This window comes from Ziziphus jujuba, chromosome 11, assembly GCF_031755915.1.
Source record: "Ziziphus jujuba cultivar Dongzao chromosome 11, ASM3175591v1".
Lineage (NCBI taxonomy): Eukaryota > Viridiplantae > Streptophyta > Magnoliopsida > Rosales > Rhamnaceae > Ziziphus > Ziziphus jujuba.
The window spans coordinates 17,383,409-17,406,483 of NC_083389.1; the positions used below are offsets into that span (position 1 = coordinate 17,383,409).

The following is a 23,075-nucleotide window of genomic DNA, read 5'->3' on the forward strand; positions in this document are numbered from 1 at the left end:
ACAAGACATATAATTTTCTTGGTTTCTCCCTTTTTCATATTTGTTACTTATGTTCTATTTGGGATAATTTTTTTTTTTTTTGGTTTTAGGTATGAAGCTTTTTTAACAGATTTTTAAATATTTTCAAAAATAGTTTTTAAACTCTAAAAACTAGAAGGAGCTCACAATTAAAAAGCTATATCAGTTAGCTTTTTATACATACTTTTTCTTTTAATAGTTGATTACATATCACGGTTACCTCATACATATATATATATATATATATATATCCTCTACGGAACAACAACCCACCCAAAAAAATTAATAAACAAAAAAAGGAAAACAGCTATCTCGTCTCTTATATATAATTAATGTCCCAAAAAAATGAAAAGAATTTATACTTTACACTACTTGCAAATTGAAATGCATTAATTTCCAAGGTAGCAATATATATAGAACATATCTAATCCACTAATCATTAAGAATAACTTGCATGTTATATATATATATATATATATATATATCTACATATATGCATATACACATACCCCATTAAAGACATACATATGTATTATATTAACAACCTTCTCACACCCTATAATGGCAATATATATATATATATATATATATATATATATATATATATATATATATATATATATATATATATGTATATATTAACATGGAAGTTTTAAAAGGGTTGCATAACAATGCATAATTAAAAACTATAAATTTATATACAGTGAAATAACAAACTATAATAAAATATCATTTATAAAAAATTGTGTTTAAATAATTAAACATCAAATGAACAAAATATCTAGAAAATAATAAATTAATATTTATTTGATACATATAACAGTATTGTACAATAAATTTTTGGCATTTACCAACCATTGATAAAGACTTATAATCACTAATAAAACTGTTATTTATATGATATTAATTAAAGGCATTTAATTATTTTTTACATTTTAGTATTAAAAATTTAATATAGAAATACAAATGCTTTAATATTAGCCGATTAAATAGCTACAAACTAGTGCTCCATCATCATGGGTGACAAAATAGTATTTTTTAATATATATATATATATATATATATATATTTTTTTTTTCCTAAAATCAATTTAGTCAAAAAGTAAAACTTTCCAAGTATGATTAACTTTATAAATACTAAGTGACAATTTTCCAAATTTTAAGGTTTTAAATATGATGATCCCCCAATTTAGAGAAAACTTCGAATTTTATTGATATAAGAAATTTCTATTGCTTGCTTCCCCACAATATTGCCCACAATATTTCAATACAACCATAAATTAGGTGAGAATCAGATATTTTATCCCATTTTTCTTATTTCTTTGTCCATCAACCATATATGATATCACCTAATTTCAAAACTCAATAAAGAAATGAAACAAATCAAATGAAAAATAATAACTACTTCTAAAGATAATATAAGATCTTATCATTCATCAGATAAAAATGAAAATGGAAAAAAAGATGGAAGATTCCCTTCTAATTAGGTGTGATATAGGTACATACTGCCGACGTATCTTTGTTTCTCGTGACTTTTTTCTATTGACAATTGGCCCTCGTGTATTTTTATTTTATTCAATATATAGAAACTGTCCTCTCAAAACCTTAAAGTTTTCAACTAATATTCAAATCTACACTCTTCCATTTTTCACATTTGATTGTTTTTCACACTTTTCTGTACGTATAATATAAAATACATTTTGCACACAATTTCTCCCCCACCAGACACCTTAATATCAGAAACTCTCCAAAAATGTCTAGTGCCATCTTTCATCCTGTGGTCTGGATGACCTTGCTTTTTCCAGTTTTGAATTCCATAAAGGAAAACAAAAAACCCAAAAAAAAAAAAAAAAATCAAGAGAAGAGATATTACAATAACATATTATATATATTATTTCAAATTATATATGTTTCTTTTCTTTTCTTCATAATTTTATTTTAATCAAAGAACAAAAAAAATATCTATATTTTTTGTTTACCTTTTTCCGTTACTATAGATTTAATTTTCAAACTCCAAATATAATGTGATTGCATTTGAGTTTTGTTATTATTTGTCATTGCTATTACGAAAAATAACTTACCTAACAAATTTTAATTTGAATATTTAATTATATATTTTTTATTCTAAAATTTTAAAAATAAATCTTTTAATGACAACTAATTAATTTTTTTTAATTTTAGAGTAATAATAAGATTGAAAGTAATGATACTCCTTATAAAATTAAAGGTTGAAAGTAGAGAAATGTATTTCTTATTTCTTTAACCTCTTTTGGAACTTTTTGAAAATATTTCAAAAAAAAAATCTCTTATATAAAATTATATATCATAAAAAATGAAATGAATTTATATTTATTATATATCCCAAAAAATGAAAAGAATTTATAGTTTATACTAATTGCAAATTGAACTGCATTCAATTACCAAAGCGTATAGAATATATCTAATCCATTAATTAATTAAGCATAACTTGCATGTTAACAAAGAAATAATTTTATTACAAAGTATGTAAATGATCAAACCAAATTGTACATCAAATTAATGAATGAATTTCAATATTTCCAAAAAAAAAAAAAAAGTAATAATAATAACAACAAATGATAAAATAAAATCAACTAGCCATCTACGAAACAAAAGCATCAACTTTGGGTGCCATTTTCCCGAACAACAACTTCAAATCATTCTCTAAAGGTGTGAGGTTCAAATCCATCCACAAAACCTTCACACTGTTCGACCTCTTCAGCACCACCGGAGCTTTAGAAACAACAGGAACGACGGAAGAAAACTCCGCCATGTCCATGGCGACGGTTCTGTGCCGCCTCATATGTCCACCCAAAGCTTGTCCCATTGCAAACTCTAATCCACATATGGAGCATTCATGCATTTTCGGTTTGTCCACCGAGATTCGGTTTCCAAACTTGGTCTCATTTTTGGGTTCTTCACCAACCAACCTCGGCTTCTTGTGGCTAGCTCGGTGGCCTCCGAGCGCTTGGAACGACGGGAATCGCCGGTTACAAGTTTTGCACTCGAAGATCTCGGCGGGGCCTGCTGTAAATTGCTTTGTAGGCTTGGTTTGAAGGCCATGAGAGAGCATTATTAGACATTGAGCCAAGTCTAAGCTCTGCTGCTGTATACCACCTTCTTCTTCTCTGGTTCTCTTCATGATGAACGCGCAAAAATGGAGATTTCCTTTTTTTTTCCCTGGAAATTGGCAACGTAAATAGAATGCAATCTGTTTGTGTTCACAGAAAAAATGAAGCTTGGAACATGGTATTTATAAGGGTTTGAAGTTGTGTACTTTGACTGATTTTTTTCTTTGACTTGAATTTTTGACGACATTCTATCTTTTAGAATACATCAAAAAGGGTGTGTATGAGAAAGAGACGTAGGTATTGCTCCTATCAAACATTTAGTATTTATTGCGTCACGGCTTACATGATTATTAGTATATTACTAAGTTCAAACTGAATCTAAATTTAATAACTAATTCATAAATTTAATAAAAAATCACACTAATATAATATCTATATATTATATATACCAAAGTACTAGCAAGGCTGCTTCTAAATAAATAATAATTTTCTTATCCAATATTAAATTCTTTTAAAAAATTTATTATATACAATATAATTATCACTACGTGCAAAGAAAAAAAAATTGTTTATCACAATAATTTTCAAATCATACCGTTATTAGTAAGTAATGGTAATTTACTTAAAACCATTAATTGACGAAAAAGTCGAACACACCGCGTGGGGGCGATTTCGGTAATTGAACGGTTTGACTTTTCCTTTGACAACACAAAATGACTATAATATCCTTAGTACTTACACGTGAAGAATGGTAAAAGGCCTTGTCCTTTTCGTAATAAATAGGATGATATAATATCATACCCTTTTACACACGGTAGTCTTTGGTAAAACAGTGGTTAGAAATCGAGTTTGCGACCAAAAGACAAAGAGTCGTTAGTGGTGAGCTATATCTAATTGTCTAAGGAAGCCAAAAAGCAGCATCTTGGATGTTTCGCTTGGTTTCTTGAAGGATATTCCAGAAATTGTTTTGTCATTGATGATGTTTGGTATGGTTTTTGTGCTTTGGAAAAAAAAAAAAATTTATTTTTTATTTACTTTGATTAAAAGCTATTCTAGAATTCTTAAAGACCGTTAAATATTTTCTCAAACAACTATTGGATCTTAAAAATTTAATTCAAAAAATATTTCAATTTTTCAAAAACTATACCAAATAGGACCCAAAAAAAATAAAATAAAAAGTACTTTCATTTCGTTTTGTCATGCCGTGGGCCAGAATATTATTCCGTTTACTTTTTACTTTTTAAGTTTTGTTTTGTTTGTATTAAATTGTTGTTAAGATAGTAGTGAGACATTTTTCCAAGGCATATTTATTTATGAAGCAGAGCAAGTAGTGGAGAATAGTATAAAAGGCCTAGACACATGCTATGTTTTCACACTTTTATTATATTATTTGAAATTTGCTGCACACTAGAATTGAAAAAGCCATCAATATGACTGCCAATGCTCTTGGGCCAAATGCAGATGTACAATTGATGACCTATCCAACAAACTTCAGCCCCAGATATGGAAAAATTCCTAGTCAAAGCTCTGGTTTTTCATTAGTTTAGACTCGGTTCTATACACATACATACATACATATATATATATATATATATATATATATGTATATATATATATATATATATAGATGTAGATAAAGACACACACACACACCCCATCTAACTCCAAACCTAAACTTTAGCAACTTCGAGGTGATTTTGCTTAGGATTAAAGAAAGCTTGTACCAAGTTTCCCAACTACCTATATTCCTCTCTACCTACCAAGAAAAGGAACTATCCCAGAACATTACTGGGTGAATCTTTAATAAATGACTAAAATTTTAGCAGAATAAATGTATTAGTGCTGGACTCATCAGTTGACGGCATGATTCATTACTTTTTTAATATAAATTGGAAAAAATGCTTCTTTTTTTTTTTTTTGGTAATGTAAAAAAATAAAAAATGCTATTTGACCACATTTCGATTTGCATATTGATATGACAATTTAATTGTCTGGCCATGATCGTCTCTAGCATTATTTCATTCTAAACAGTATTTTGGGAAAAGAAAAAGCAGGCAAAACCTACTAAACAAGGTGACGTATATGCACGTAGGAAAATGGATAACTTCGCTGGAGAGCCAGGAAAGACACGTCAGTGAACAATAAAATTTATAAATTAAAATCTTTTGTTGACATGGAAAAATAGATATGGAGAGGAAAATGCATTGGTTTGTGGTACCATTTTAATGAGAATGATGTGGTGCGTGCCAACCTTTTCATTGAAGAATATTTCTCTTCTCTTGGTAGTTTGGTAAGGACCTTAGATCCCTGTCATGCCTTTCGGTCATTGACTCCTTATCCATGCTATTATTTTAATAATAACCATTTTTTTAAAATCAATTTAATTTAATGGCCATAATATGTGCACATAACTTGTACATGATCCGATTTTCTTTTTCTTTTTTTTTTCTTTTTTTTTCCTTTCTTTCATCTAAGTACAGAAATTTATAGAAGATAAAATTCCATTAAAAAAAAAAGAAAAAAGAAAAGAAATAGAGAAGCCAAGAAACCTGGAAGATTTGAAGCTTATAAACCAATAGTCATCTCCAGCTCAGTGAGAAAAAAATCCCTTCTTTGAATTTGAACAATAGGTTTTGATTTTTTTTTTTCTTCTATTATTTTTATTTATTTAATTATTTATTTTTTTCACAAAACGTCAAGCTTTCCTTTCCCATGACCTAATAGCAGATCCAAGAGAAATAAATAAAAATAAAACATCGAAACTCATAACAAACGTAGGTTCAGAAGGCAAAACAAACGCAAAACCCATCCTTTTAGAAAAATAAATAAATAAAAAGATGCAAACCCATCAAAGCTTTCAATCTTGATTCCTAGGGGTCCTCTCATATGCATTGCATATGAATGAATGAGTTGAGTTTTAATGATCATGTGCAAATCATGTGTTCATTTAATGACGAATCATGTATTTTGATCATTAGATTAAATGATTTCAAAAAGAATAGATAGGATTGTTAAAATAGTATAAATAAGGGCCAAAAAAAATATAAAAGAGGATATAGGACTGTTTAGCAAAAAAGTGCCATGTGGGAAAATACTCAGATATGATAATAAATAAAAATAAAACATTGATAGAAAACAAATGCAAAAAGTAGGTTCAGAAGGCAAAACAAATGTAAATCCATCCTCTTAGAAAAATAAATAAATAAATAAATAAAAAGATGCAAACCCATCAAAGCTTTCAATCTTGATCCCAACGGATCTTCTGTTTTTTCGAAAATTCTATCTTTGTGATAGATTGGGGGAACTTAGACAAAAAATAGAAAAAGGAGAAATCACATGCAAATATTTCATAGGAGTGAGTTAAATTTGAATGATCATGTGCAAATCATATGTTGTTGAAGAATGTATCATGTATTTTAGCCACTACATTAAATAATTTTAAAAAAATAGTAAAGATTGAAAAAATAGCATAAACTGTTTGGCAAAAAAGTGTCATGTGGAAAAATACTCACATATGCATGAAAATGATTTCCACTTCCAAATTGCATGAAAATAGTCTTATTATTATTATTTATTTATTTATCTTAAAGAGAATGAAAAAAGATTTAAGCTTGCATTATTGAACTACCAACCATAAAGGTATGTTTTCTAGCAAATGCTAACAAATGAGATAACAAATAGAGATAGAATGAAACTTGTAGAGAAGACAAATTTCATGTACTTTGTCTTCTGACTAAAACTAATTTATATCTACGAAGGGGGTTCTGATGGGTGATAGACGAGGTATCTTGCTTTCTATACGACTTGCCGTTTTGTTGTTTAGATTTTCAAATGCAGGGCTTCTCATCTCCTCTATAGATGCCAGACTTGGTACTGCTATAACTTTTTTATTAGGCATATGGTTTTCATCAACCTGTTGATAAAAATTTCAATTAAGAATTAGTGAAAATTGCTCAAAATAGTGGAATTTCTATTGAGAAAATTTTGTCAAATACCAAAACAAAAACATACCAAATAATCTTTTGTAAGGCTCTTCTCTGCCTGGCTTCTAATGCTTGATATGCTTTCGCCATGCTTGTCTTGTATTGAGTCAAGCTGATCTAAGCACAAGGTCGTCATTGATTCTATTTCTTTCTTATTTTCGAGGTCCAGTAAGAGTGAATCTGCCATTTCTTTACAGTTAGGCATCGGACTATATAATATAAATATAATACACGCTGAAGACTTTTAAATTACCATTAATAGCTGCCAAAGTGTCAGAGACTCTAGCATTAAAATCTGCATCAGCACATGAAGATGTAGAAACAAATTCCTCATGTGCAACTTGGTTTTCATGAATATTTGTCCTGTTAAACCAAAAAGGCCAGAAAATTATTGTAAGAAAAAAAAAAATTTTGAGTTAACTGAGAACAAAAATGGAAATTTGACCCATTGGAACATGGACTTACCTGACAGTAGATTCTACCTCAGCAAAACTGTCTCTGTTAATATTGGTTATGGATGACTCGGCATTTTCCCATTGTTGCTTAGAATGCTCTGCTTTCTTTGAGCTGCACATAGTACCATGAGATAGAATATTAGTCTGGTATTTCCAAAATAGGATAATGAAATTAGGTATGGTCCAATCTCATGACTCATATGGAGTCCGGAGTCCCATTAAAATAGTGCTCAAAAAGACTGCAACCACACTATAAGCCTTTAGGCAATTTTGTATAAAAAGATATGAAAAGTCACATGTAATGTTTTAAAAGCATACCACTCCTGAAGGCAATTTTGCATAGCAAGACTACACTCAGCTGCTGAGAATGTTTCTTCCATGAAGCGACTTTCTGCGTTCTGCAAGTATTCTCCCAACTCATTCGTAGCATCAGTTGAAACTTGTTGCATGTCAGACATCTCCTGTAGCAACCTCTCATTCTCTTGTTTATTTGAGTCCTCAATCTTTCTTGATGCCTCTGATACCTAATTTAGAGTTCTTATGTCAAGTACAGATACATGATCGTTGATGGTTTCAAAATCAAGAAAAAGTAGGAATATCGGATTTTACCATAGCAATTTTCTTAGATGTTGCAGTTGCTAATAGCTTTGCAATGTTTTCCAAAACCTGTCTTTCTTCTCTTGCTGCTTCTTCCTGTTTCAAGTTGGTGATAGATCAGCCTCCAATACAGCTCACCACTAACAATTCATAAAGTACACATTGAGGTGGGCATACCTTAAACTTCTTCTCAAAATCTACTAATTGGTTGGATCTTTTACTATGGTTTTCTTCAAGAATTGTCATAACTTGAGAAGCGCGACCACGGATGTCACTAAAAAAATTCACACTTGCTTCTGAAATTACTTTCGCTGAAGCCAAACTTTGTTTGATTGCCTACAGTTTTCCACAATATAGAGGTTTAAGAATTGCCTTTTTTATTTTCATATAGACAGTATCTAGACACATTAGAATAATTAAAAACGAACCTCCTCTCGTTGTTGAGTTGAGAAAGCCAATAGTTCTTTCTGCTCATTGAGAGATTTCTGGATATGGCAGATAACCTCCTTGGCCTCCATAACAGCGGTGACAAGAAACTAAGAGAACAATTTTATTATACTCGGTCATTAATTCTAGGAGGAATATAATATTAATAAAAGTCTCAATAATCAAACTGAAATGAATTATAAAAATCCTTTACATTTTCAACAGCCATTGTTTGTGATGATATTGTAGCCTTCATCTGCTCCAGGTCAGAAGATGCTTTTCTTTGCAGCATGTAGGCAAGCTCCTCCAAGGTTGTGGCTCCTGTACTATATGTCTCGGTCATTTTTTTAATCTTTGACTCTAGTACCTGTGTTGCCTGGTGAAAAGGAAAAACAACATTAATTGAGCAACATTAATTGAACCTGTGGAAACAAGATTCAAATGTCATATAAATTGAGCAGCCAAAAAAAAATGTCATGTAAATTATAAAATAGCAAAATCTTCTCTTACATCAGATTTACTGGCCATATGTGTACGAACATGCTCTTCCATACATCTTAATTGTTGCTTTTGGTTAGAAACAGATCCTAGAATTGTTTTATGGAGATCTTTCAAACTCTGATCAAGCTGAGACCCAAATGTCAATACTAAGCTCTGATTTTCCGCTTCCATCTTGCTTTTGTGATCTGCAGACGATAGAACATAATCAGTCATTCTTAATATGGAACTAGATTGTAAGGGTGTGATTCAGATCAGACATGAAGGGCATAGGATTACAATAATTTTATAATTTAAAGGAGAGAGGCCATGACTTAAACCCACGACCGGGTGTGTGTGAGAGTGCATACCACTTGGCCAATCTCACTTGTCAACTAAAAAGAATGTGAATGAGGAGTAAACGGGGCATACTGCATTTAAATTGTCAGCCTTCAAAACAAACTTTCAAGTATATTTCCTTACCTAATTTTGCAAAAAGGGAACTTATATCATCTGATGCATCCTTCAAATCAGTACGCAACTCCTTGGCGCGTTCAATTAAAGAATTTTCTGTTTATGTATTGATATGTATACAAACCTTTGTCAACAGTTTTCAAAATAAAGAAACATGATAATTTTTTTTTTTTTTTTTTGGCCAATGGCATTTAATTTCTTTACCTGACTGCAGCAGTTTTGAGATGATAAACTCTTTCTCCTTCAGTGTTAAGATGGCTACCCTATAATTCTCTTGAACTTCAAGTAATTCTTTGTTTCTGGTCTCCAGATTCATCTGGAAAAAGTAGAAAATATAAATCCAAGATAGGTACAAAAAGCTGAAGAATAGCCATAAACAATCATTTCAAGCCCATGTTAGATCACCTTGCAATCTTTGAGCTCACTTTCTATATCCAATTTCTGCTCTTGCTCAGTAAGATATAGCTCCCGGAACTTGTCCACTTGCTGCAGGATGAAATTAGTGGTTGAAAATTATATTATTCATTTAGATATTCTACCTGAATTTGTTTAAGTTTCCAAAGAGCAAGGAAAATGTACCTTCTCTGTAAGGTCAAGATCATTCTCCAATTGTTCTATTTTTTCATTCCTAGCCTGCAGGATTTTCAAATTTTGAATGGGTCAGGCTATGTGCAAGAGAGAAATATTATAGGACGTTATAGATTTCACTGTTTATAGTTTCATTTATAATTCTGAAAAGTTTTTTCTTTGGATCCAACTTCAATTAAGTAAAAATCAAGGATCTAAACTTTCGAGTTTGGCTTGTGTCTTCAAAAATAATATATATATATATATATATATATATAAACTGTTAAATTGTTCTGTGTATAAAACTGGCATAGACCTTCTTTTCAGCTTCATCCAGCACAAATCTTTCACGTGGAACGTAAACACCATTTTTTTCCCTTGCAGCTCGAACATCTGTTTCAATTTTATGCATTTAAAAAATTAATTTCGACCTTTTTTCTCTTTTATAAAAGCAATATAGAAATGATAGTGCACCACCAAACCTTCTTTCATTCTCTCAATCTCTAAATACAAATCCTTGAGCAACACAGCCTTGGACATTTTCTGGTTTGCCTGCAAATATAAGCTTCATCATCAGCAAACGGTAATAACACAAAGAAATTTGAGAAGGTCAACAAAGTAGTCAATCAAACCTCAGGTTTGTTTTTAATGTTTTTGGCACGATAGGCATAATCAAGTGTGCTTAGTGTTTCTTCCAAACAATGAGCGGATGGAGATATTGTAGCAATGATGCAAGTTTTTGTTTTCCCTCCCAAAGAATCTCGTAACAGTCTTGTAAGTTTACTATCCCTGATATAGAAGGCACATATGGGAAATAATTTGAGAAAAAAAAAAAAAAAAAAAAGATTATGAAGATCAAAATGCTAACAAGGATAGATATGCCTATTAGGATTAACCTGTAAGGTATATGAGTGGAATGTTCTACTAGTGCATTTATGACACGGCCCAGGGTGAGTAAGCTCTTATTTATCTCCCCTGCTTCTCTTGCACGGCCCTGCAATTTAAACATGAATTTATATCAAATTTCGATTTCCATTCTAACTGCATAATATGAAGGGAAGTATACAAACTTAAAAGCAAAATATGAACAGATTTGTTGAATTTGTAATATGATAGACTGTGACAAACTGATGTATTAAAAGAAAATTTGAAGATGCAAAATATGAAGGAAACTACTAAAGGATTAATGTGACATTTTTCTGCTATCAACTTGTCAAAAAAGTTGAGAGAAAAGAAAAAGGTCCATTTCATTGAACATAGAGGACCAGCTAACTCAGTATCCTGAGGTTATATTCAGTGGAAAGATACCAATTCTTGTTTGATTGATCAAGAAACCATACCTCTCTTGCACCTGAACGAGATATGTTTTCTGATCCTGCGAGATCAACAAGATTAAGTTTTCCACATTTAATTAGCTCCTCATCCCCAATAACTGCTTCTTTTACATGGATAGTGATGGAAAAGACAGAATGAGATCGGCTGCAACAAACATGAGATTCTGTAAGACATCATTTCTTCTAAAGTTAAGAATATCGTTAAGTGGATTAGCAAAAATATACCTGCTGCGCTTGTTTAACAATGTGTCTGCTGTTCGCCTTTTGGCGGCCCCTCGTTCTAAGAGAGTATAAATTTCATTTACACTATACACAGCCTCTTCTTCCAGGCCTCTTACGATCACACAACCCTTTCCATCCTCCATCAAGGAAATAGGTTTTTTCTGCCTATCCTCCGCAGATTTTGAATATTCTTCCGGAGCAAGTAAATCAGTTACTTCTTCATTGTACAGCTCTAAAAATGTCACCTTCATACTATAATCGGCATTTTGGGCTTCAAGCGTATCAAAAATTTGACGAACTGCTCTTGGAATAACACCTGCCTCAGCTGGCAAGTCACCACCCTACAAACAATAGCATAAACTAAGCATGATAGCCATTTTAAAGCAAGTATGTTTTACCAGCTCTAAATAGCCTATCCATACCTTGTTTTTCATCCCACCTTCCATGGTGTATGTTTTACCAGTTCCTGTCTGCCCATATGCGAAGACAGTGCAGTTAAAACCCTCAAGAACTTCATTGACAATTGGAGCAATTGCCTGGTCATATATTGATCTTTGTTGTGCTTTTGGCCCAAAAACCTTCAAATGATTTGAGTAAATAAATATTAACGATCAAACAAGACCAAGAGGTAAAGAAAATCAGAATAAAGGCTGAAATCTTACCTTGTCAAAGGTGAAAACTCTATCAATTTGCTTGTTGGCTAGATTTTGCAAAACAGTGACCTCTTTTTTGTGTTCGTTACATGATATCGCCTTTTGGACGTTCAACTTTTGCTCATCATCACTTAAAGGCCTGGCATTAAAACCAAATGAATTTGAAACGTATTAAAAGATTGAAATTATGTTCTGCTGTTTGTGAAGCATAGGGCAAAACAAATCATGATCACAGCAGAAGCTGCTTTCACTATTGGAAAATTAAGATAGAATGTTGAAACTTTTCCCTGCTAATTTATAAATGTTTATCCATAATCCATTATGAAGGAATCAAAAACAGAAGGAAAGCGTTAATTCACTATAAAGATAATTAGTGACTGAAAAAATTTAGCACAGGGTCATCAACGAATAAGAAATGATTGCCAATAACCTAAGTCCAGATGACAAAAATTAAAGTGACCACTAGTAAAATATGCAACAATTACTTGTATAAACAAGTGCAACAAGTGGGTTAAATATTTCTATAAATCCACCTGCATCTTAGCACAACTTGCACGTTAACCTCTTTGTCCTTGTCCTGACGATTTGAGTTCCACTCGACCCCTCTTAGATCCACACGCCGCCGTTCCGGACGAGGTGTGAGGAAAGGAGATGGAGATGCAGCCATTCCCATCCCTACTTTTTTAGATAGATCAGGAGTGATGGACATTCTTTTACACTCTTTAACAAACTGCATAAAAAGGAGAAAGTTAAAAATGAAAAACGGAGATAGTGCAAACGAAATCAACTCAGCTTTCAATAAAGAAGAAAATTACTAAGAATTTAGACTGAACAAGATATAAATTAAGTAATGGCAAGCAAATCCTAATCCTTGGACCCTTTAAATTTTTCAAAACTGAAAATACTGAAAAAAAAAATTAGAAATTAGAATGAGATTGAAGAAAATGAAATTAGAAATCAGAATGAGATTGAAGAAAATGAACATATTTAAATAGAAAACTATAAGTATGTGGAACCAGTAAACGTTCCACGGGGGGGGGGGGGGGGTAAGTACAGGGAAGCCTTAATAGCATAACCAGGAAACCTAATCCCAAGCCTTCGTTTGGTCGCTGAGAAAGAGCAGGAAAAATGTAGAAAAAATATTTTGGGTGTGTCATATCCCTTGATTTGGGACAGAAGAAAGAAATTAGCTCTACTCTTTATCTGATTCAACTAGGGAATTTTATTTTTTGAAAAAGCAATACCAACATAGTCGAAGAACAATCACAAACAATTTTACTATTTTCCCGTAAATTTTCTCACAAAGCAAACAGAAAGCGATTCCATAATACTATTTGAGTTTTGAAAAGAAAAAAAAAAAAAAATTGCACTTACGGAGTTCTAGGGTTTAAGTGCAAAACACAGATCGATCAGAGAATCAGGAGTGAGAGAACTTTAAGAATCTCGGGGGTATTCTTTTTCCTGGAGAGTGAAAGTTTGCTCTTTTGGAAAAATCGCTGTGTTTTTCCCTCTTGGATTTCAAATTAAGGAAGCGAAGCGTTGTCAAAATTCGCCAACGGCTACTTGGGGTACTTTGTAGTATATAAAAAAAAATAAATAAATAAAAAATAGCCGTTGAGGATAAGCAGATTCAAGCTGTTTCAAAAAGTGGGACCCGAAAGGTGGAATTTTCAATTGGGAGCGTTGCCTTTTTTTTTTTTTTCTGATTTTGGTAAATTTCAAAAGAGTAATTCATATTTTGGGGATTTGGAAAGGGTATTCCAGTTTTTTTAAACTTTATTTTTAAAATTCAATTATTCATGTGGTGACACGTTTAAAGAAAAAAATTATATAAAAAAACCATGTAAAATCTATTTTCATATCACCAGTCAATTGTGAAGGTTCAAATTGTCAACAAGTAATGAAGGCTTTTTTTTTAACCTAAAAAAAAAAAAAAAAAAAGGGCCTACTCTCAAAGAGGAAAAAATAAAGAAATTATGAAGCTTTAAACTTAAAAGTTAACATAAAAAAAAATTAAAAAAAAAAATCTATTTATATAATAAAAATAATGTTAGAAGCATCGAATAAATCCATTAAATACTATATATCAATATTTTATTCGTTTGACATATTAATATTTTTTGAAATTAGAGGTGAGAGATTGAACTAACATCATTATCAAAGAAAATTTGAACCTAGATGATTATCAAAGGAAACAATAATAGTTATCATTGAACTATTTCCATAAGAACAGTTAACATTTTAACATATTTCCACAAATAGCATATATGATATGCATCATTGAAAAATTATATATATATATATATATATATATATATATTTAAAAGAAAAGTTAGACAGAATATGTCATTAAAACATGCCAAGTAAGATATACTAATTGGGAGGTTTTAGGTTAAAAGTTCCCGGGTTGGAGGTAAGATAAGATTCCCAAATGAGACCAAGATAGGTTGGACCTCCCAAATATAGACTTCCAGGTAGATGATAGGAAAACGGGAGAAGAAATGTAATATGAAGTCATCTAATGAAGATGGAATTGTGTAAGCCTATGAAGAAATGCAGTTCTCTGTCTTAGAAAGCTCCAAGTGAGACTTTTTTGTTTTTTTTTTTGGTAGGAAGCTCCAAGTGAGTCTTTGATCCAAATAAAGTCAATAATTTACAAAAGAATAAAATAAAATCAATATTGATGGAAAAACTCAGCCTGGGTGGAGTATTGTGAGTCTATACGGCTGTACACAAGTTGGATTGGGCGATTTTAAAATAAGTCAACCCATCTTAGCTATATGAGGTTTGAAAAATCCACACCCAAAACCAATTGGGGTCACATAAATAAGCCCATTATTTTGAATCATTTGCCCAAAGTTGAAAAGGAAGGTTGTTTCGGTTTATCGAAATTTAAAAAAAAAAAAAAAAAGAGGTTGTTTCTTTATGCTCTCTATGTATATAAGAGAAGAGCACCAAAAGCTGTAGATTTCGCACTGACGTCGAACGAGTTTCAACTTTTTGTCTTTTAAAGCACTTACTAGTTAATTCAATAAGGGGATAATATTATCAAAAGTCCTTAATTTATATTCTTTAGGATATTTTAATCTTTAAATTATTTTTTGTAACAATTACATCCTTAAATTTTTTAAAACAATATACCATTGATCCAAATTCAAACTCAATTTAAATATTGAATAAAATAAATACATGCTTTTCATATGCAAATTTTATGATAGCATTAAGATCATTTTAACTTAGTAACATTTTGTTTCTCCATTACCTTCATAGATCATGAATGAAAAACAGTCACATATCATAAACTCTGCAGTCTTGGTTTTGAAATTCATAACCATGGACTAAAAAAATTTCTCAATTCTAAACATCTCATTAATTAAAAATATCTCATTAATTTACAAAATAAGAAAAATTCAAAACTATTTTTATGCAACTTCATCATACAAGGTTGCAACAAAAAAATACAAATAATTTAATATTCAAATCCAAGTTAATTAATAGAGTTGGATAAAAATAAATATATTAGATATCAAATTTAATCAATTCCCAAAAAAAGAAAAAAAAATCAAATTTGCCATTGTTTTGGCAACTAAACCCATGGAGAAAACCAAATTGAATTTAACCATCATTGGTTTGGATTGATTCAAATTAATATAGTCAATTTGGATCTTCACCCATTATAGATTTTAAAAAAAACTATTACATGTTTTAAGATTAAGCTTATAGAATGTGAACTTCTTTGTAGATTCTAACATGTGTTTTTAATTTATTATTTATTTTTGGTAAAATTGTTGAATTTTAAACTCTTATTCTGATAACATATTGAATTACCATTAATCTCAAAAGCTTAAGTATGCTTTTATTTTATTTATGTTTTCTCTAATTATATAAATAAAATTACTTGAAAATAATTAATTATGATAAAAATATTTTAAAATGTAAATATTTATATGTTCAGTTTGGTCAATTTGGTTTGGAATAAAAATTGTTAAAACCCATTTCAACCATAAATGAAACAAAAACTGAACCAAACCATACCAGTTTAGTTTGGCAATCTCACCCCTTCTATCAATCGTATCCAGCAGAGAAATATCTTAGTAGAAGACTATCAAAATCAAAATCGAATGTTCATTGCTACTGGTCAATGCCATCTGAAAATAACCTTTTTTTTTTCTTTTTCTTTTTTTGTTTTTTTTTTTTGTTTTTGTGTTTGGTCGAATGGGAATAGCCAGTTCGATCATAAATAAATAAAGCCCGAACCAAGCTCAATCTTTAACCTGCTAAGATCGCGTGCTTAATATTTTAGAGCACTCCTAAGTTTGGCTTAATTTCAATTAGAGACCCTTCAAAAAAAAAAAAAAAAATCTTTCAATTAAAATCCTCAATTTCTTAATTAGTTTCAAGTAAAAACAAACAATTAACACTGGTGGTTTGGGGCAAACACAAACATAATAACCACCGCCCCTATAAATCAAAGATGCCAATTGATGTTGATTAAAAATAATTTGGGTACAAAAACACATCTGAATTAGTCACATGGAAGAAAGGAATATATTAGTATTTCCCCGGCTATTAAACCCCATAATTCACTATCCTTAATTGAAACTTAATGAAAAATCAAAAACCCTGATCCAAAAAATAAATAAATACATCAAATTGAGCCCTACATCAAAATTGTATCAAACAAATGGTACTAAAATTTATTAAACTAAAAAAAACAAGAGAGATCTCCTTTAAGCATGTTTACAGACTCGAAATAATATTTGAATGATGTGATACAGTTTAGACTTCAGATCCAAATTGTTGATGTCAAATTGCAATGCAATGAGCCTTATGATGGCTGATTGTCACGCTGAGAACCTCAACGGCTTGTTTCTCAACTCAACAACAGGTCCACCATAAGTATCTTATGCAATTAGCTAAAACTCAAGAAAAAAGTGAAGGGGAACCATTGTATGCTAGAGAAACATAGCCTCTCCACAATTTTCTATTTAACATCCAGTTCTACAAAAGTCAGATGAATTTAAATAATGATACCTTCTCTTCCATGAATAACAATTTAAGGGAGACACATCAGAGGGACAGATATCCATAGAATGCCACTTCAGCTGGGCCTGTCATGTACACGTGATTGTCTTCCTCTCTCCATTCAATTTGCAACGGTCCTCCTGGTAGATCAACCGTGCAATTCTATTCCAGGACAAAACGAAGAATAACAAAAGAAAAAACAAATGATGAGGAAAGATAAACGAAAGCAATAAGTAATTTTGGAGAGCAATGCAATATTCATTTGTCAAAGTTCTACTTAAGTTGTAACTATATGAAAAATAAGAAAAACAGAAAATGTGTCCTATGCTACACATTACTATGTTTTGCACATTCATTAATCTAATATAAGAGTTATCATCATATTCATAACAGTATCGCTCTGTCTATGTCTTTGCAGCAGGAAATTTGCAGTTTATCGCAAATAAAGCTTCAAAGTAAATGACTACCACATAGGAAATGAAATAATTTTGTTTCTATGCAAACCATATGGATCAACTAGCTGACATTTTATTGATTCAAGTAAGACATGCCAAAGCTTACCCTCCCAGCACGACCCTCAAGAACAGCTGCTACAACTGTTGCACAAGCACCAGTTCCACAGGCCAACGTGGCTCCTACAGTTAACATTAACATAGTTAAGCATCCTGGTCAGATAATGGATAACAGATAGGTAAACAATAAAACTTATTTCATTTTTCAAGACAAACCTGCCCCACGCTCCCAAACACGCATTTTAAGGTGTGACGGAGAGAGAACTTCCACAAATTCTGTCAATCAAAATCCATGATATTAATGAATACCATTTCATATATGAGAAGAAAATGAGAAATTGCATGTTATAATGTACTAGACAGCAATATACCCCAAGTTCAGTGGAATTGAAACATTTTATCTGCACATATATATAGTCCTTCAATGGTGCGGATACACATCACGCAACATGTTGCTGTCACTTTTTTCAAGCAACATGTTGCGTGATGTGCATCCGTAAGATAAGAACAGATGTCCACACCATAGAAAAATCATATATATGTATGTATATATTTGTTGGTTTGCTTAACTTTTTCATCACCAACAGCTACCATTTCGGAGAAGCGGAAAAAAGTGTGTTTGTGTGTGTCAATGAGTATAGAATATATATATATATATATATAGACCACATTTTTTATAAATAAAAACCCTTAAGTCTCATATACAACATTTTTCCAACTCCACATTAAAATTTCTCTATATTTCTTATTCACCAGAACAAGCATAACTTTTCATATCCTGTAAACAAAGAAGCATTGAGGGGTGCAAAGCAAGAAGTGAAATAATAGTGCTTGAAAATTCACAAGAATCCTCAACATGGCTAATGAGTCATTTCGAATGATGAGCTTTGTGGAACTTGCCTGATTGACCGTATTAAAGGTAGGTATGATATAGGTTTCAATTTTTCATTTCTTCATACTTACAAACATAAGAATATCTTGAAGGATGCTGCAGTGTTAGCTCATTAGTAGTTGCTTAAGTAACAGAGCATTGAGTTTTTATACAAGCACACTTAGGATTGAGCATCACTTCTTTTTTTCATTGAATTGAAAAAGACAACTCAGAGTCAAGCCAAATTAGGGTGCAGATGCAAAATCCTAAATAGTCCAACATGGTCAGGAGAAAAAGAAATATGATGCATAAAAAAAAAAAGAAAGGTCAAAGTTAAATACATCCAAATCCTAAGCGAAGCTTGAAGAATAATGTTAGGGATATAAACCTCAAACTAACTGCTACCAATAATAATAAAAACAAAAATTCACGGCTAAATTAATTTATATAAAATCATGATAAGATTCTAGGGTAAACCTGTATTGGTTCGTGCTGGGAACATTTCATGATGTTCAAATTTGTGCCCAATTTTGGCTAAGTTTATTTCATCGACCTGCAAATTCTGCAGAAGTACAAGTATAAGCATATATGTCAAAGTAGCATTCTCACAAGGTATGAGACACTCTTTCAACATAAAATGGAAGTATGATAGAAAATATTTTTTACTCTGGACATTTGCAAATTTGAAGGCAAGGAAAGGAATATTCCAACATTCAAATCAAGTACTTTCACATGTCAAGCCATGGAGCTCTCATGATAATCTAAACTAATGTAAATAGCATAAAAAAACTGGTGTTGGCCCAACTATGAACATCCTCAAAAAGACTGTTCCTCACCAATCTTTTAACATAATTTTCATTTTGAAATGTGATATCAGGTACAAACATACATCTTTGAGAAAATTTTCAGTCGTTAATTAATCATAAGAAAACAATGAGATAATGGATACACATTATACAATCAATCAAAAAATGTTTTGGCTTGATGATAGATATCTTTGCTTCTACCAAAAGTCACTTTTCAATTTGGCTATTAACTTCACATAAATGAAAAGCACCAAAATCTAGATTCAAGGAAACATTTCCCAGTTATTCTAACAACATCTACCTGGCCTCCTTTTGTACCAAAAGTCACACAATGAGGATTCCCCATGCTAACACAAGTCACATTCCAGGTTACTCCATCAACATCTAGGTCTGACTTAACAACAGATTGATCATTATTTGCAGATAGTCTTGTAGGCACGTCTGATGCTTTAAGTATCGGTTCACCCATATCAACTGTAACCTGAAATTAATTAAGGATCAAAAAATCAATACTCATAGTGAAGTTTTAAAAAAAAGAAAAAGAAAAAAAAAATGCATCTCATCCCAACTATATTTGGCTAACTTGCTATATAAGGTACCATAGACATACCTGTCCATCATCTTGAATTTCTGGAATAATTAAACCAGCACCAGTATGTACAGTAAAACTGAGATGATGAACATACAGACATAGTCAAACATCAGACCTACTTAATAACTAAAACTGAGATGATGAACATACAGACATAGTCAAACATCAGACCTACTTAATAACTAAAACTGAGATGATGAACATACAGACATAGTCAAACATCAGACCTACTTAATAACTAAAAATTAAGGTGAAAAATATATCATTTTCCAATTTTAAAATTTTATTAAATAGTTAACAAATTCTTCTTCGTCCTACATTAATCTTTTGCGCAGAGATCATTTTCCTTCAAAGTCAGTAGAAAAATATTACAGAAGTTGATAAACATGTCAAATCACCTGCACAAAGCATCAACTTGGCAATAATCGTTAATGAATAAAATTATCAAAGATATAGAGTCAGCTTATCCAACCTTTGCCTTCCCTGCAGATTCTCGAGCTCAGCAACGAATCGAGCAAAGCATCGCACTCCGTTACCGCACATCTAGAAGATAATATTTACTATCAATTTTTCTGAAATTTTAATTACAAAAAAAAAAAAAAAATGCATAAAGTAAAAAGACATACACGGTTGCCACAAACAGCCCACAAAGGGAAAATAAAACCGGAATTCTATATATATCTAATTAGAGGAAATAATTCAAATTAAGTTGCATTAATGGAAAATGCATTGTGGGAAAAGAGTCACCTCAGGCTCGCTACCATCAGAATTAAAAATTCTCATCGTGTAGTCAGTGCCATTGATACCCGGCAACACAAAGATAACACCATCAGCACCAATCCCAAAGTTTCGATCACACAGCTTCACTGCTTTCTCTGGCGTAATCTTAGGCTCTGAAGAATCCCTATTATCAACCTAAAAAAACCAAATAATCAATAATAAGAAATTGATCAACAATGAACAGATGAAAAAAAAAAAAAATTTCAACAACTCCTACACTTTCCAACACTTTCTGAGGAAACGAACGAACAGAGTATTTAACTCACCAGGACGAAGTCATTGCCAAGACCGTGATACTTGACGAAATGAAGGAAACCACTTTCCCTGCGATCCAAAAAAGAGACCGGCGAAGCTTTCTCGGCGGCTTCGAGTTTCATGGAAGAAGCGGATACGCGAAGATTAGGGCTTCTTGAACTGTTGTTTGCTCTGAGAAAATTAAGTTGCGTGGTAGTAGGAGAAGAACAGCACCGGAAGAGGAGGCTGGTGGAGGTGAGAGAGCAGCGGCGAGCAGAACCTGCAATGGTGGTGGTGGTGGTGGCGGCTATTGCCATGACTTTTGACTTTCCAAACTGTTTTTCGCTCTCTTTGACCGTCTCTCACACAGGCACAAAAAGCCGAGCCAGAGCTCCTTTCCTCTTCTTCTCTCTCTGTCCGTCTCAAAACTGCGTGCCGTTAAAAATTAAAGAGTTTTTTCGATAAATAGCCCTTGCAACTCTAAAAAAAAAATTTGTTATTTTGCGACAAAAATATCTTTGATAAAATTAAAAATTACGTAAAAGGTTTTTTTTTTTTTATCCTTTCCTTTCTTCCTCTACACAGCCGTTCATGGGATTTCTCTAAGGTCACTTTTTGCATTTCATCGCCTCTCACTCTCATTTTTTTGTATTTTCTCATATCTCAAACTAAAATCAGATAAAATTTTTATCTTTTTTCTTATTAGATGAAAGTAAGGAAATATGTGTTTTTTTTGTTTTTTCTCTTTCTCTTTTTTCTTGTAATTTTTATTAGTTTAGGGTTTTTTAAGCTTTTTATTTGATATGGGTATGCAAGAAATTAATTTATGAGCTGTTATATGTGATTTTAAAGATACTTAGGTGGCATATGGTTTCAAAATTGGAGAAATTTTGTGTAAAACTGAAAAATCGTGAAATTTCTGCCAATTTTCCGTCAGTTTTCCTCCAGTTTTCCGCCAGTTTTCCGCCATTTTTCCGCCAATTTTCCGCCAGTAAGAAAAAGCTATATTTGGCCCGAAAAAAAAAAACAGAATCAACTTTTTTAATACAGTTAATATGTTTGTTTGGTATTATTCAAAATTTTATATAGTTATTGATTTAGTTTAATGTTATTCATTTAATTTTGTAGTAAAATGGAAAATGATGACATTGTAATTGCGGTTTTATACAATGGAACATTGGTACAAAATGATAGTGGTAATTGGGAATATCGAAATGGTAAAAATATAATGGTTTCCGTCGGCAAGAGATGCACAAAATCATAGTTAGAGGATGAGATTTTCAATTCTATTGAGATAGATCGAAATGAATATTTGCTAAAGCTAAAATGGATATATGGACGATGTGCAGAAAAGTTGGATCCTACAGAAATACGATGTGATAGGGATGTGAAATGCTTTCTTCAAGAAGTGAGGAATGGAGGGATGACAATGATGCGGCCTCCATTGTATGTTGAGGTGATTTCGAAAGTTGAATATGTATGTAGAAATGTTCATCAAACAGCATTTGCTTCGGATAGTGGGAGCAATCTTCATTCTTTTTCTTGTCCTCCAATTGGCGCTCGTCTACCACAAGCTTCCAGTACTGAACCTATTCAGGCTACATCTCAGGAAATTATGGTTCAAGAAACTCAGTTTAGAGATCAAGTTGATGTTCGTGGGGCCTGGACATTATTTAACATCCACGAAGGAGTTGATGTTGGAGGTGACTATGCTGAACGGTTTCCTAAAGACGAGGAGTATGAGCAGTTGCATCATATTGATCATGATGAGAATTACAATGCAGCAGGGGATGATGTTGATCATAATGATGTAGATTTTGATCATGAGTTGCCGGACAATGATAATGATATGCATCCTGAAATGAACAATGAAGGAGTTGATGATGTTAGGGTTCATCGTGCTACAAGTGACCACATATCATCGAGCAACAGAAGTGGTTCTATGGCCATATTTTCGTCAA

The 23,075-nt window shown here is 31.8% G+C and overlaps 3 protein-coding genes across 3 annotated transcripts; all 3 read right to left on the minus strand.

The window, feature by feature from the left end:
• Positions 1-2,434: 2,434 nt before the first annotated feature.
• LOC107432814 (zinc finger protein ZAT11) lies at positions 2,435-3,252 on the minus strand. Its single transcript, XM_016044012.2, has one exon. The coding sequence runs from the start codon at positions 3,175-3,177 to the stop codon at positions 2,638-2,640; it is 540 nt and encodes a 179-aa protein (XP_015899498.1). The 5' UTR covers positions 3,178-3,252; the 3' UTR covers positions 2,435-2,637.
• Positions 3,253-6,648: 3,396 nt separating this feature from the next.
• Positions 6,649-13,852, minus strand: LOC107432808 (kinesin-like protein KIN-5B). The gene is made up of 24 exons (XM_016044003.4): positions 13,669-13,852; positions 12,828-13,024; positions 12,304-12,433; positions 12,064-12,219; positions 11,645-11,982; positions 11,426-11,564; positions 10,982-11,079; positions 10,718-10,874; positions 10,568-10,637; positions 10,402-10,478; positions 10,098-10,151; positions 9,924-10,004; positions 9,723-9,834; positions 9,528-9,614; positions 9,078-9,253; positions 8,782-8,943; positions 8,570-8,677; positions 8,319-8,477; positions 8,154-8,237; positions 7,863-8,068; positions 7,555-7,656; positions 7,343-7,452; positions 7,118-7,269; positions 6,649-7,019 (listed from the first exon to the last, which is right to left on the minus strand). Exons 2-24 carry the CDS (start codon positions 13,001-13,003, stop codon positions 6,846-6,848), a joined length of 3,108 nt encoding a protein of 1,035 aa, XP_015899489.1. The 5' UTR covers positions 13,004-13,024; positions 13,669-13,852; the 3' UTR covers positions 6,649-6,845.
• Positions 13,853-16,965: 3,113 nt separating this feature from the next.
• Positions 16,966-21,552, minus strand: LOC107432792 (diaminopimelate epimerase, chloroplastic). The gene is made up of 9 exons (XM_048466036.2): positions 21,147-21,552; positions 20,848-21,015; positions 20,573-20,643; positions 20,119-20,176; positions 19,810-19,989; positions 19,180-19,264; positions 18,048-18,107; positions 17,881-17,954; positions 16,966-17,481 (listed from the first exon to the last, which is right to left on the minus strand). Exons 1-9 carry the CDS (start codon positions 21,429-21,431, stop codon positions 17,365-17,367), a joined length of 1,098 nt encoding a protein of 365 aa, XP_048321993.1. The 5' UTR covers positions 21,432-21,552; the 3' UTR covers positions 16,966-17,364.
• Positions 21,553-23,075: the final 1,523 nt, after the last annotated feature.

Coding starts and splice junctions, on each gene's coding strand:
- LOC107432814 (XM_016044012.2), bottom strand. CDS start 3,177: ATGAAGAGAACCAGAGAAGAAGAAGGTGGTATACAGCAGCAGAGCTTA.
- LOC107432808 (XM_016044003.4), bottom strand. CDS start 13,003: ATGTCCATCACTCCTGATCTATCTAAAAAAGTAGGGATGGGAATGGCT. Junction 12,220..12,303: donor GAGTTTTCACCTTTGACAAG/GTAAGATTTCAG, acceptor AATCATTTGAAG/GTTTTTGGGCCAAAAGCACA. Junction 10,005..10,097: donor ATCTTGACCTTACAGAGAAG/GTACATTTTCCT, acceptor TTCATCCTGCAG/CAAGTGGACAAGTTCCGGGA.
- LOC107432792 (XM_048466036.2), bottom strand. CDS start 21,431: ATGGCAATAGCCGCCACCACCACCACCACCATTGCAGGTTCTGCTCGC. Junction 19,265..19,809: donor TTGGTACAAAAGGAGGCCAG/GTAGATGTTGTT, acceptor GTACTTCTGCAG/AATTTGCAGGTCGATGAAAT. Junction 18,108..19,179: donor CCCAGCACGAACCAATACAG/GTTTACCCTAGA, acceptor TTTGATTGACAG/AATTTGTGGAAGTTCTCTCT.